The sequence below is a fragment of the Lissotriton helveticus genome, chromosome 4_2 (assembly GCF_964261635.1).
Source record: "Lissotriton helveticus chromosome 4_2, aLisHel1.1, whole genome shotgun sequence".
In the NCBI taxonomy this organism is placed as follows: Eukaryota; Metazoa; Chordata; class Amphibia; order Caudata; family Salamandridae; genus Lissotriton; species Lissotriton helveticus.
Genome location: NC_136064.1, coordinates 90,958,781 through 90,972,250, shown reverse-complemented (window position 1 = coordinate 90,972,250; position 13,470 = coordinate 90,958,781). Strand labels below are relative to the sequence as shown.

The 13,470-nt window shown below is 46.6% G+C and overlaps 1 protein-coding gene across 6 annotated transcripts in view; it reads right to left on the bottom strand.

Annotated features, from left to right (window-relative positions):
• The window catches only part of RAB41 (RAB41, member RAS oncogene family), a 419,208-nt gene that overhangs the window by 125,986 nt on the left and 279,752 nt on the right, over nt 1–13,470 (bottom strand). For 4 of the 6 annotated variants that reach the window (XR_013594051.1, XM_078640170.1, XM_078640169.1 and 1 more), the window contains exon 4: nt 3,719–3,827. Coding sequence is in view for 5 of the 6 variants with exons in the window: in XM_078640170.1 (XP_078496296.1) it covers nt 3,719–3,827 (109 nt within the window). In the remaining variant the exon portion in view is untranslated. The remainder of the gene's footprint in view (nt 1–3,718; nt 3,828–13,470) is intronic. The other 2 variants (XM_078640172.1, XM_078640171.1) reach the window with 1 other exon arrangement.

Genomic DNA, 13,470 nt, shown 5'->3' with positions numbered 1-13,470 from the left:
ATAAACGGGGCACCATCCACTCGCATGGATACCTAAAGCAGGCAAGAGGTGGTTACGTCCATGATGTACAAAGTAAAGTGTGCATGGAGACCACTATCTTGTGATCTCATGCTCCAGCTTCTGAACGGACACCTTTGATTCAAGGTGAAGCGTACACAATTAAACATGAGTAATGTATTCCATTTAATACTGGTATGGATGGGGGCAGGCTTCATGTACAAACAAGGACAACAATTCAAGTGAAAGTTACAATGGAAGGGGAATGCTTAAAAATTAGACAGATAACCAGGAAGACAGCACCAGAAAAAGTATGTTTTTAGAAATGTTCTGAACAACTGATCCATGATCAGTGCAGTGTGTTAATTTTGCAAAAATAAAAATTTACGAAATGCACACTATCATGGCTCACTTACCAGCAAACAAAGTTCCTTATTCCACCTGGTGGAAACGGAGGCCCAAATGTCTTTGCCTGGCTTGCCACACGTTAGAGGAAGCGTAGCCTGGCATTTCCATAGAATGTTCTGCTGGGAACACTGGTCTCAGAGTAGGGACACTGCATGCAGTTCTCATCCACAAACTAAATACAGGCGAACGCCCGGCCACCCCTCCTCACCCTCCGCCAGAACCAACCACCAGCCGAAAATGAAGCTCTCACACCAGAGAGATCCCCCAATGCCTTAATTCGCTAATCATGCAACTCAGCAGGTGCCTGAACACCTCAGTCAGCGGCAGTGCATCTGACAAAGCTGCTGCTGCACAGAGGCAAATAAAGTGGTAATCATAAAGGCAGGGGAAAAAATGCTGTCGGCCCCCTAGAAACACCCAATCTACTGTCCTGCGGTCTGCCATGGTTTGTGTGCGCGCAGAGGCATGCGAAAAGAGGTACGTAGCCCATCAAAGGTGCAGGTGGGAAATGTAGTTTACTGGCCACACGAAGGCCAAGTCCTATGCAGCCTCTGGTGTGAGCAGGCAGGGAGTAGCTTCAAAATAAGAATTTAGGGTTTAGTCTGCAAATACCCTGTAGATGCAGAATTCGGGGCCATCACCTGTTAGCATCTTTAAAGATACCCTGCAGAGACAATGTGGAGAAATGCCTACCTGGTGGCCAGCACTACCAACGTGTTCGACAACCCTTCCCTCCCAGCGGGGCTGAAATACTAGCAGTGATTAAGCACCATCAGGAGAGTGTCACTGCAGATGGTAGCCTGATGTCCCCCCACCCCGCACCTCCAGCACCAGGTTTAATTTTACAACAAACCTGTGCACACCGGGAGACTGACGGAGCGACAAGGCGGCACTGATCATGCAGAGACTAAACATTTACTAACTTGTTGCGAAGGAGCAAACAAAAAAACCACAAGTTTAATAATGTCAGAATAGGGGCAAAAGAAATAACATCACGGACAACGGGAGGGCGGGCGGAGAAGGCATGGACAATGGGAGGGAGGATGATAGTGGTGGGCAGAGAGACAGCACAGACGACGGAAGGGAGGGCGCGTGGGTGGGGAAGGCACGGACAATGGAAGGGAGAATGAGGGGGTATTTTGAAGGCACAGACAAGAGGAGAGAGGGTGGGGGGAGGTGGCCGGAGAGACGACACGGATAACAGGAGGGTGGGTGGGCGGAGAAGGCACGGACAACGGGTGGGGGTAGGGAGGAAGGTAGGCAGGTAGGCAGGTAGAGAGACGGCACGCACAGGCAATGGTCGGATAGCGTAAACATGGCCCTGGCCATTAAAACGTTTTACACGAGAAGCAGAAGTTTTACTTTAAAGTATTTTTTTTTGTTTTTGGCATGGGTAGATTTTAGTGATTTGGGGCAGGGGCACTCGCTCACAGCATCCGTCCCGCCTGCCTGCCTCCCTCGGCTGTTTCTGCCTCGCGCACACGGAAAGAGATAAATGAAACCGAAACCTAAGAGGCGCGCGACGTGAGCTGTCTCGGTAGAAGCCCCCTCCCGCGGCTCCGTGATGGGTCCAGTAGAGTGCACATAAACCTTGGCTGAAAAAATGCCGGCCGCGGCCAGGAGTGCGCCCTGTGGGTTGCAAGCATCCGGCGGGGACCCTACAGATGCCCCGCTGTTCTTTCTGTCCGGTGGAGGAGGATTTCAGCCTGTGATCCCGCAAGACGGACGTCGAGCTCAGGAACTCAACACCGAGGACTGCGCCGAGGGTCAGGCTCTCACGGGAAGGTAAGAAGCAGTGGCGCAAGCGAGTCTGCTGTGCCCGGGGAAGCGTGTGGCTAGGGGGAGCACTGAATCGTGGTTGATGGTTGAAGAGCGATGGGTGCGACAGGGTAGAGCAGACAGTGGGGACTGGGTCTCTGTGTATGCGCATGCGCTGGAGCTTTCCAGGAGACAGCCACAGCAAGCGCGCGCGCGTGGCCTGCGCCGATCGCCTTTTTGGAGATGCGCGCGGCCAGGTGCTGTCTCCTGGGAAGCAGGCTCAGCAACAATAGATCTCTGGCGAGACAGCGCTTACGCGCTGTTCAACGCCACGAGACCTAAAAACCAGAGGGTATTCAAGACTCGCCGTTTCCAAAAGGACTACAATCTGACCACTTTTTAAGTTTCAGATTCTTCGATATGTATACCCTGGGGTCCAATGCGCTTGCCTTACCCATGTTCCATAGGTATGCAATTTCCTATAAGGCTTTACCTGTAAGCCTTCTGACAGGGGAACAACAGAGAATTAAGAAGAGGTACAACTGCCTTAACACGGTCAAGCAAGAGATCAAGCTCTTAAGGGCCATGGCTGAAATGGTCACCTAGTCTAGATTTTTTCTTTGCATTTTGCATCTGGTCATTATTTTAGAACGTAACAAGCAGGATTACAAATCGCAAAATACAATAGCAATTGATGTATTCATTCCTGCAAGTGGAAATCTTGAAAGCTCTGTAGCAGCACTCCTGACGCTCGTTCCAGCCACTCTCATGGTAGAGTCACAAAGATAACTGTGTTTCTATATTCTCCTGTACACCATCCAAACACGCTCTCCTGCCAGGACATTGTACCAGATAACACTACTCACATTGAACAGTGCTTAACACCACATATAATTTAATAAGAAGGAGATTAGAGTAAACTATGAGCAAACAAAAGCAGTTAACAAAAACTAAAAAGCATCTATAATAAATAGCAGAGTGCCTTCAAAATTTGTACCAAAGAGAAGTAAGCATTAGCCAATGCAAAAAACAAAAAAAGTGATTCAGCATGCAGAGAATTACCAAAGTATATTATGTTCAAGAAAAGAAAAAGAACAATGGCCCTATGTACCAACACAGATACAGTATTTCACACGTACGTACGCCTGTGAATATTAACACCCGCATATAATTTATCTCAGAAGAATATGAGGTGTTTCTTTAGCGCGTGACCCAGTTTATAGCTACAGAAGAACAGATTTCCAAATCACCAATCAGGGCAGCATGATAGCTGTAACTGCAAATATTGTGTTGATATTGTAAAACAGGAGTCTTTAGGGTAAGCCATGGAGTGCCGGATCCATGCCAGGTTTACTAGATAACAACCAATTATGTAAATTAGTTTAAACTGAGTGTGTGCAAATGTATCTTAATGGGATAACCTACAAATCTGACAGACGCATCCTTCCAGGACCAATATTGGCCACCATGTCTCTGGCCAGGCTAGGCCATGACCACTGCATGTCAGTTTGTTTCCACGTGACTGGTTTATGAAAATGAAGAAAGCAGCACTCACTTGTGATGTCATAGACTACCACTGCGATGGTGGAGTCACGGATGTAGCTGGGAATAAGGCTGCGGAAGCGTTCTTGACCTGCTGTGTCCCAAAGCTGCAGTCGAACCTGCTGGTACCAGGCCCGGGTGGAAGCAGAGAAACAGAAAGGAGACAGGATGGGAAAGAGAAAAAAAGGGAAGAAAGTGACCTTTAGAGAAATTTATAAATGGCTGACCTCTAAAGTTCATACTGCTGCTGCATACATTACCAAGTCATTCCACTAATGCATTTCTACCACCTGCCATACTTGAGCACACTCAGACATGAAAGGTTCTAGACACACATATCAGGTCTTCAATCTTCCTTTTGCTGCTCAAACAAGTGTTAATTCAAGTGAAAGAACATCGAGTGCCATTGTCAAGCTGTGGTGGACGTGGTGTAGGATAGGTTTTGGTAACCAGAACCTGAGGCTTTCTTGGGTGCGATGCTTGTGCTTCTCAGACCTACTTTCAATGCATGAGTTTTCAGTTACCTCTTTTTAGGTTTGACATATATATATAGTGCTCAAGCCATTTAAAGTGAGCAAGTTGTATTCTATACTTACATTAAGGGGCTTTGCATTACTCCCTCAGCCATTGGCTACTTTTGCTTCGAAACCTTCAGCCATTGCCTTGAGAAAAAGCGAATCACATCTCGGACCAGCAAACAGATGCATTTTAGTCCCACTATTCTTCTATAGTCTGCTTTCTGGTCTGGTAGCACAGGCTTTTGCCTGGGCTCACTCCACTTTGCATCCCGACAAACAAGCACTAGCTTGTTTACCAGTAGACTTGGCGTTTGTGCACCACGCATACCCCTGATCCACACGGCGTACAAACGTCCAACCTACCGGTCTTGACAAACCTTGTTATTAACTTCAGTATTCTGTGCACATACAGCCCTCGCTTGGAGGCAGCCATCACACTGGAAATGGATTCTTTGACACATGGTTTACATAGATCTAATTGTTGAAGATGAACTAACCCACTGTCAGGTCCCATTTGGGTGGTGATAAGGGGCAAGCAAAGACTACCGTGCCCCAACCACGGCGGTTGTGGTTGTTTACCTCGGATGCCTTCGAGTTGGTCCTACTATGGCTCTGCAAACTTGGCCAAGTACAACCCCTTCAGCACACGACTCTCATTGGTAGCAATGGAAAGCAGTAACAGGCCTCCTAAGGCGGTAAAGCCAAAGGCTTAAGCTCGGCACTTAAACACACATTGGTACAATAAACGACAGTCCAACCTAGTGCTTCTCTTTCAAGAACAAAAGGACTTTAATGCATAAGAGAACTAAATACTACACATAGGAAAATGTGCACAATGTAATCTAGTGTCCTGGAGCTAGTGTGAGTAGGCACAGGTGCAGGTTACCCCTATACGTTTGTGTCACTGCAATTTCTTTTTTCTTGGTTCACAGGCACCCACCCAATGAGTCTCACTCAGTTCTGTGAATGGGCTAACACTTGGAACGTTGCCCAGCTCCTCTAATACTCATTCAATGACCCTCTTCTGGGCTGAGAGTGAGTCTGCAGTTCCTCTTGGCCTCCTAACCGGTTGTACCTGGGTAATGCTGCTGTTTTAAGGGACAGTTGCTCAGGTGAGTACTGATCTTCTCATGGCTGGTCCGGTGAGTGTTCAACGCAGCCCCACTTGGGCTGTTCAAGTCAGATCAATGCAATCAAGCACAGCCGACCACAAGCAGATGGCAAGGCTCTGCACAGGTCTTGTTGGTTGGATATGGCTGCATAGTCTCAGGTTAGACAGCAGCACTGGGCCATGCTACGACTAGGTGCAGCCTAGCCATAGCATGGTTCAAAAGGTCAGGCTCATACCGAGGTCAAGACACAACTTCACAGCTTGGGCTTTGCAGCTCAAGTCATGCTGCAGCTTCACAATGCATTCCAGATATCATATCTGAGTGTCTGGCACCAACCTAAATCAGGGAGCACAGATAGCCCTCCACATTCCTCCACGTCTGCAGGACCACTGCACCAGGGTCACTCTAAGCCACACTCCTCCTGCAGGGTAGGCAGACTCCTTCCCCCTCTTAGCAGGCAAGCTGGCTTTAAGGTTCTCCAGGACAGATAATTCCCTATTGCAGCATTTGTGGACACGAGTGGTGTCCCCTCTCATCTAGGAAGCTGCCTGTCAGGCAGACACCAGCTCCGGTTGCACAGTATATCTCGGAGTACTCTGCAGAGCACTCCCTTTGTCACAGAGAGGTTGAAGCTGAAGAACAAGTTACTTACCTTCGGTAACACATTATCTGGTAGAGACTATCTGGCTTCAGATTCCTTAACTTTGAATTTCCCGGGCATCAGGCTGGATTTGGAAACTTTTGCTTAGCAATACCCCTTGCGGGCAGCTCTATTCTGTCTGCCTGACGTCTATGGCGTCAGTTATTAGGTTGCGGGGCCTATGTAGGCGCCATCCACACTAGTGGACGTCAGTACTTTTTGTTTTTTCCATGCCAGAAACACAGAGCTATGAAGTAACTGACGTAGTCGTGCAAAACTAGGGCCCTGAAAGGGGAGTAACCCTAGCTCTACAATATTAGTCCGCAACACGGGGAGGAATGGGTGGGGCTGTAAGGAATCTGCAGCTAGATAAGAGTCTCTACCAGATAATGCATTACTGAAGGTAAGCAACTTGTTCATCTGAAAGAGACTTCTAGCTGCAGATTCCGTACCTTCGAATTAGATACCCAAGCCATACCAATCCGGCCATGGGTGCGGACCAATACCGTAAACTAGGAAGTCCTGTAGGACCGAGAGGGCAAAGTGCTGGTCTCTGCAGACCTGACCATCCAGGCAGTAGTGTTTCGCAAACGTGTGCAATGAGGCCCATGTTGCCGTCTGACAGATGTCTTGGATTGGGACACCCGAGCCAAGGCCGCAGTCGCTGCCTTTCCCCTGGTGGAATGGGCCCCTAATCCCTCCGGGGGCTGCTTCTTTGCCAGTGCATAACAGATCTTGATATAGAGAACGACCCAGCGAGATATAGTCCTTTTTTGCACTGCCCTTCTCTTCTTCGCTCCCACGTACCTGAAAAAGAGTTGATCGTCCACCCGGAACTCTTTCGTGCGATCAAGGTAGAACGTCAACGCTCTTTTTGCGTCCAGACGGTGGAGACACTCCTCTTCCTTAGAAGGATGAGGGGGAGCAAAGAAGGAGGGCAAGTGATGGACTGACCCAGATGGAAAGGGGTCACATCCTTTGGTAAAAATGATGCTCGGGTGCGAAGCATCACCTTGTTCGCAAAGGACATAAGATAAGGAGACAAGCAAGATAATGCCTGCAGTTAACTTACCCTCCGGGCCGATGTAATTGCCACCAAGAAGGCTGTTTTGATGGACAACATTTGGAGGGGATAATTATGTAAAGGCTGAAAGGGAGCGCACATCAGATAGGTGTGGACCAAATTAAGGTCCCACTACCACATAACAAAGGGCGTAGGTGGTGACAGGTGAGCCAGCCCTTTCAGAAATCTATGTATAATGGGAGATTTGAAGAGAGAGGGTTGGTCTGGAAGCCGCAAAAAAGCAGACAGAGCAGAAAGGTAACCCTTGAAAGTTTACAAGGCAGAGCCCCTGCTGGGCAAGGATAAGAAATGTCTTTCAGAAATAGGTTAAACAGGTGACTCCTGACCCCGCACAAGTTCAGCAGCCTTTCAGAGTATCTTCACTAGCCGACAAGTCACATGCTGAAGATCAGCAAAAGAATAACTTATATTCTGCTGTACAGGACTCAGCAATTTAGATTTTTTTTTTAACCTGCCCCGGACGGTCCCAAACTATTTAGCCACCTGTTGAAAGTATAACAAAATTAAAATACACTGGGTTCAGCAGTAATAAAGCCACCTTCTCTGGTTAGAATCTGGCATCTTCCACCTTCCACCAGTGCATTGACAAGTTTCTATTGATAATTTATTTTATGTAATTCAGACATTTTCAGGTTGTATTACCACCCCTTGGGTCTGAGTATCTTGTTGAGCCCTCCGTGACCAACTTCCAGACTACTTTGTTGTCTTTGTCTTTCAAAGTCTGATTATATTCCATCATATTTTTTGCTGAGTGTTTCTTTCTTTTTGTGTCTTACTACTTCTCGTCTAATGGATGTGACCTGAAGGTCTCGGCCTTGCATGCTGTTCTCCTTTAGGTATCTTTCAAATTTTCATTCTGTATTGACCCAGATAGAGTTGTTGTGGGCTGCTGATCCTCTGCTTTGTTCGCAACAGCTGAACGCATTTGGTCTTACTGGGGTGGTTGGTCCTAGTCCTTCCCTAGTCGTTCCTGCTGGAGTAGTGTCTCCCATTGTTGGTCTGTCGACACTCCTTAGATGGCTAATACCAGGCCTTTTCTGGGTTAGAAGGTGGTAAGGCTCTTTGTCTTCTTATCCTTCTAGTCACTGTTGACTAGACCTACTCCCAGTCAGTGTTTGCCAGCTCTGATCAAATGTACAGCTTCGAAAAGAAAAACTCAACTAGTAGTGCTCTTGCCTATGAACTTTCTGTCTGCATTTAGCAGCAGAGGGATGCTCCACGCGCGATCGCGCATGGAACATTGGTAGAACTGTGGACTATCACTGCCATCAGCTGTCTGATTCTGCTTAGTATGTAGGTTTGCTGCAATCTTAAATAAACCCAGCTACGTGTGAATTTGGTCAATACTGCTATGTATTATACAAACCAAAGGACATAAACCTAGTTTGACTTTTGTCGCTCGTGTATTTTAGACATTTTCCCCCAGAATTGTTACAGTCACAGCCCAGAATATGCCTCTTTGCGACCGTAGATAGCAACAAAAGAAACAGGTTGTCATTGGCAAATACTACTCATTCGGGCAATGTAATATAGAGACAAACAAGGGAACAGCTAGTAAACAATGTGGTGGAGAGAATGGAGTAAGACAAGCACATAGGCAGGTATTGGTGAGTAACGACTGCAGCGGAGGACGTTTTGCCCCAGGGGGTCAACAGGCAGTCTCTATCGTGGTCTCTCTGGCTTTGCTGGGTGGCGCAACTCCGAGTTACAGAGCTGCACTGCATTTTGACGAGACTTGGAGGCTCCTAGCTTGGGCTTCAGTTGGCGTATACAGAGAAGCCTTCAGTTTTAATAACGGAAGCTCTCACCTGTTGTTTCAAAGAAGAGTGGTATTGATTATTCATGAGAACGTACCCTCAGCTAAGTGCAGTTGATCATGGTTACACTTATCCAATAGAGGGTGATGCGGAAATGGTTTGCATCAGAGCCTTCATTAAGTACATTCCAAGCATCACTGACTATTCAGAGAGGGAATTGAATCCCATTCTAATCAGGCAGGATGGACGTGATCTTGTGTAACCTTGGAAACCTTGTAACCTTGAAAGCGACTGTTAATGCACTAGTTAAGAGCGATTCAGAGAATAGAGGAAGAAAAAACCAACATACAAGAGTCAGACAAGAATGGACCAACCAGGGGATTCAGAGGAGCTGAGAGAACCACATGCACGACTACTGCATTGGTGTTCGTCGAGGAGGGCCTGGATCGGCTGAGCACACCAGGATCCAAGGGTGCTGCATAGAGCTGCGTTTGAGAAGAGGAGTTTGGCAAAGGGAAGGAGACATGAGCTCAGATACAAAGGGTGTTGGAGGCTGCAGAGCACAGTTTATCACAACAGCAACTTTGTAAGAAACAAACAGGTAACCAACCTACCTGCAAACGTTACAGTGGATTTCCGACAGAAAACGATGCAGCATTTACCTCCCTTCAGTAACATTCTTTCTGGTGGATGCTCCATCTAATGGCAGATTACTCACCTTTAGAATATCCCAAAGCGTCAGACTGGAAGGAGAACGTCAACAGTAGAGCTCCCACGCGCCAGCAGTTGATGTTGTGCAATGCTGCACTGCAGCCTAACGCCATGGAAATGATGTCGCGGATTCACATATAAACGCCACTCCTACATGCAGACATCAGTTTCTCATGGCTGCCTTTCCACGCCTTCGGATGCAGAGTGAAGAACAATTATTGTTAACAGTGTGTTTATGTGTACTTAAGGACCTTTTTAGAAGCTGAAGAGATGCCTTCACAGAACAGGGAGGTGGGAGGGGAGTGAGGATCCTTCGGTCAGAGTATTCCCCAGAAAGAGCACTTACTGTTATTCTGATGGATATTTTTAATCACAGATTCCTCACCTTTGGAATAGATATCAAAGCAGCACCTTCCAAAGGGGGAGGATCTCAGATGTGGACTCTGACCAAGCGAGCGGTCTGCAGCAGTGCAAGATTCACACACTCCTGACTCATGCACCACAAGAGAGCACTGCAGGCTTGTCTCACACAATGGCGCATGACATGGGCAGCAGTAGTGGAAGCTCCTCACAGGACATCTACCGGGCCCCAAAGACGAAGCAGTGTAATCGACCCGCAAACCCCTCTGGATGCCTTCCACATAATTTCAACGACTATGAAGAGCAGACTGACTAACCCTCTGGAACCTCGGCTCAAATGTGGGTGATATAAGGGTTCCCCAAGGGTTGACTGATGCCAAGTAGTAATAATTATACTTCACAATAGTGCATGTGTCATTTTTGGGGCACCATAATAGCCAAACGTATGCTATGCTCCAAGTTCTATATTTTGCATGTGGTTTGTTGTAAAGTGCATTATACTAATTTGTTTGAAACACATGAACCAAAGCGAAGACAGTTTTGAAAGTGCAGGCAGTGATAAACAATCCCTATATGCACTGGTTGGGTGTAGGCATTTGTATTAAGTTTCCATTAATGCACCCTGAGGTAGTTCATGGAAAATGCTTACAAAATCCTATTTAAAGGCATTGTCTTTGGGATGGAAAATCAAGCCTAACGTTTTTGACTTTATTTCCAGTGCGAATTGCTGAGAAGAAAAGGAATCGACACCTCCTGGCCTATCCAGTTTATCACCACATGCACTCTTGTCTCCGTTTCTGAATTTAGGTTTATAACAAATTCGAATAATTGTATTGCTGTAAAGATTATTGCAAAAGCAATGTGTTTCAATTCACCAAAAATGCACAATTGTGAGGCGGAAATCCCACATGGCCTTGTTAATTTCATAGAAAACATTTATTTGACAATTCCCCATTTTACGGCAAGGACACCAGCAGTGCGAACAGGATCCACCCCCTTCTCTCTCTCTCATGGTGCAACAGTGCAAGTTTGCTTTAAACACTGAAATTGTACAATTATGATGGAGTAAGCAGTGCAAGCGTCCATCTAAACCACAATCAGGGCTGGGGAAATAAGAGCAGGCAAAGGGTCAAAGGCAGGCATATTGAGAAAAGAGGTTGGAGGTAGACCAGCATAGAAGAGGACCATATGCATGGGGGGTTGAGGCACGAGGGACCAGAGAGAAAAGGGATCCACAGGCAGACTGGCTAGTCTTCCGAGCTCAGCGAGATTAGGAAGGAGAATGGATGGATTGGGTCGGAGTACCAAAGCCGGAGTGCAGCGCATAGAAGCTGGAGACAGGTAAGCCATCAGAGTACTGGCTTCCTTATTTACATCAGTGCAAATGGAGAGCAAACGTGATTAGAGCTGGAGACTGGGGTTAGAAATGGCTACGCTTCCCCATAATCCAAATCGGGTACACTGCTTAAAGTTAAAAACACACCACACACACCACACACACACACCACACACACGCACAGTTTTGTGCACACACCGACACTGTAGTCCATGACACCTAAGGGTACTTACTACCTTGTGTGGGTGTGCTTGTTGTGAAAGGACGCTCGCCATCACTCACAGTGGAGGGGTCCAATTGCTGAACTTCGCTGACCCAATACCCAAGGCTCTTTGCTGTACTGGGCTGATGAAAAATGGGAATGCCAATAACAGACCAATGGAGGAAGAGGTGCTTCTAGTATATTATAAATGCAATTTTTGGAAAACTCAAAATGACTTGGCTAATGCAAGACCTAAATAAAATGTAGTGAAACGTGAGTATCACTAAATGTTTCTCAGCTCCCTCACATTTAAGATAACATTTGTATTTGAAAATGAGACACAGCAAAGCAAATTGATTGAGTAGGCCAGCAGCATACTTGTATTTTTCAGTTGGCTTTGAGTGACCAAGTAGTTTTTTAAAAGCCAAAGAAATGTGTCAACAATCAATCAATCAATCATTTGTAAAGCGAATTACATACCCTCAAGGGTCTCAAGGCGCTCCGGGGGGGGGGGGGGGGGGGGGGAACCCTACTGATCAAACAGCCAGGTCTTGAGTATCCTCCTGAAGGTCAGCAGGTCTTGGGTCTGTCGTAGGCTCAGTGGGAGGGTGTTCCATGTCTTGGTGGCGAGGTGAGAAGAATCTCCCACCGGTGGTTGTTCTTCGGATGCGCGGGACGGTGGCGAGTGAGAGGTCGGCGGAGCAAACCCAACACGGTGACCCAGACAGAAGGTCAGACATTTTATCATTCCAAATTAGATGTTAGCCATCTGGAGACTAATTACTGTACAATGTACAGAAAAAGAGTCAAAACCTAGAAAGAAAATGCACGAACGACCAGGAACGAGCTTGAAATAAAGGAGCATCTCACTAAGGGCCCCAGGAACAGCTCCTGTGAAGAAAGTGTGATGAAGAAGCACCATCACAGTAAAGGATCAAGACCCGGATCCACTTGGCTGCAACCCGCTACTCCTGAAACACAATCTACTGTCTTCAGAAACAAACTTTTTTTGTGACTGGAAATAGGCCTTTGAGCATGCAAAAAGGAGCAATACATAGACTGCTCCGTGGTCACCTGTTCATCTTCAAAATGAAATCTTTGCCAAGACTTCGCATTTCAATAGGAAGTACACTCCGAGGCCTAATGCACGTTCGAGTCAACCAAAGCACGCCAAAAACACAAAAAGACTCATGATTTAACACCAAAAAACAGACTTTAAAAAAACAAAACATTAAATGCGTTGGATAAAAGTACGCACTCAAAAAGTTGCAACATCGAACACATGGTCTCCCACCAATTGCCTCAAATCTTTTCATACTTCCTAATCTTGCTTGTAGAATTTGGGAGATAAGAGATTCAGGACTAATTGGGCAGTGCAGGGACCAGTTTCCACTGGCAAAAATATCTTGTGTTTGAAAAGCTGAGCTTTAAGTGTTTGTGTTACATCACCAAAGGCAGGAGAATAGGATGCACAAGTGTAGGTCAAAAGGATCTTCTGGTTTGAGGATTACTTGGTAGCAGGAGCTTGAATTATTTAATGATGTCTGGAAAAAGGATAATGTTACTTACCCAGTAAGGATCTGTTCTTGGCATATAGAGTTGTAGATTCACATGCTTTGCATACTCCTGCCATCTAGTGTTGAGTCCGGATGTTTGCAAGTTGTTTTTCTTCGAAGAAGTCTTTCCAGTCACGAGGTAGGTGACTCCTCCTTTCGGTGATTGTGCCCATGGGCATCGACTCCATTGTTAGATTGTTTCCCCGCAGCAGGAGAATGGAGTTAGTGAGTGTAGAATAGAACTGTCCATGTGTATGAATGTAAATGGAGAAATGCAACAACCACAGGAGACCGGGGAGGCGGTGGGGCATGTGAATCTACAGCTCTACATGCCAAGAACAGATGCTTACTGGGTAAGTAACATTTTCTATTCGAGGCATGTGAGCTGTAGATCACATGCTTTGCATAGACTATATAGCAGTATACTCCCAAATCAGTGGCTAACCTGCAGTGGTTGTAGTTGTTTGAAATAGTGTTTTACGTACTGCT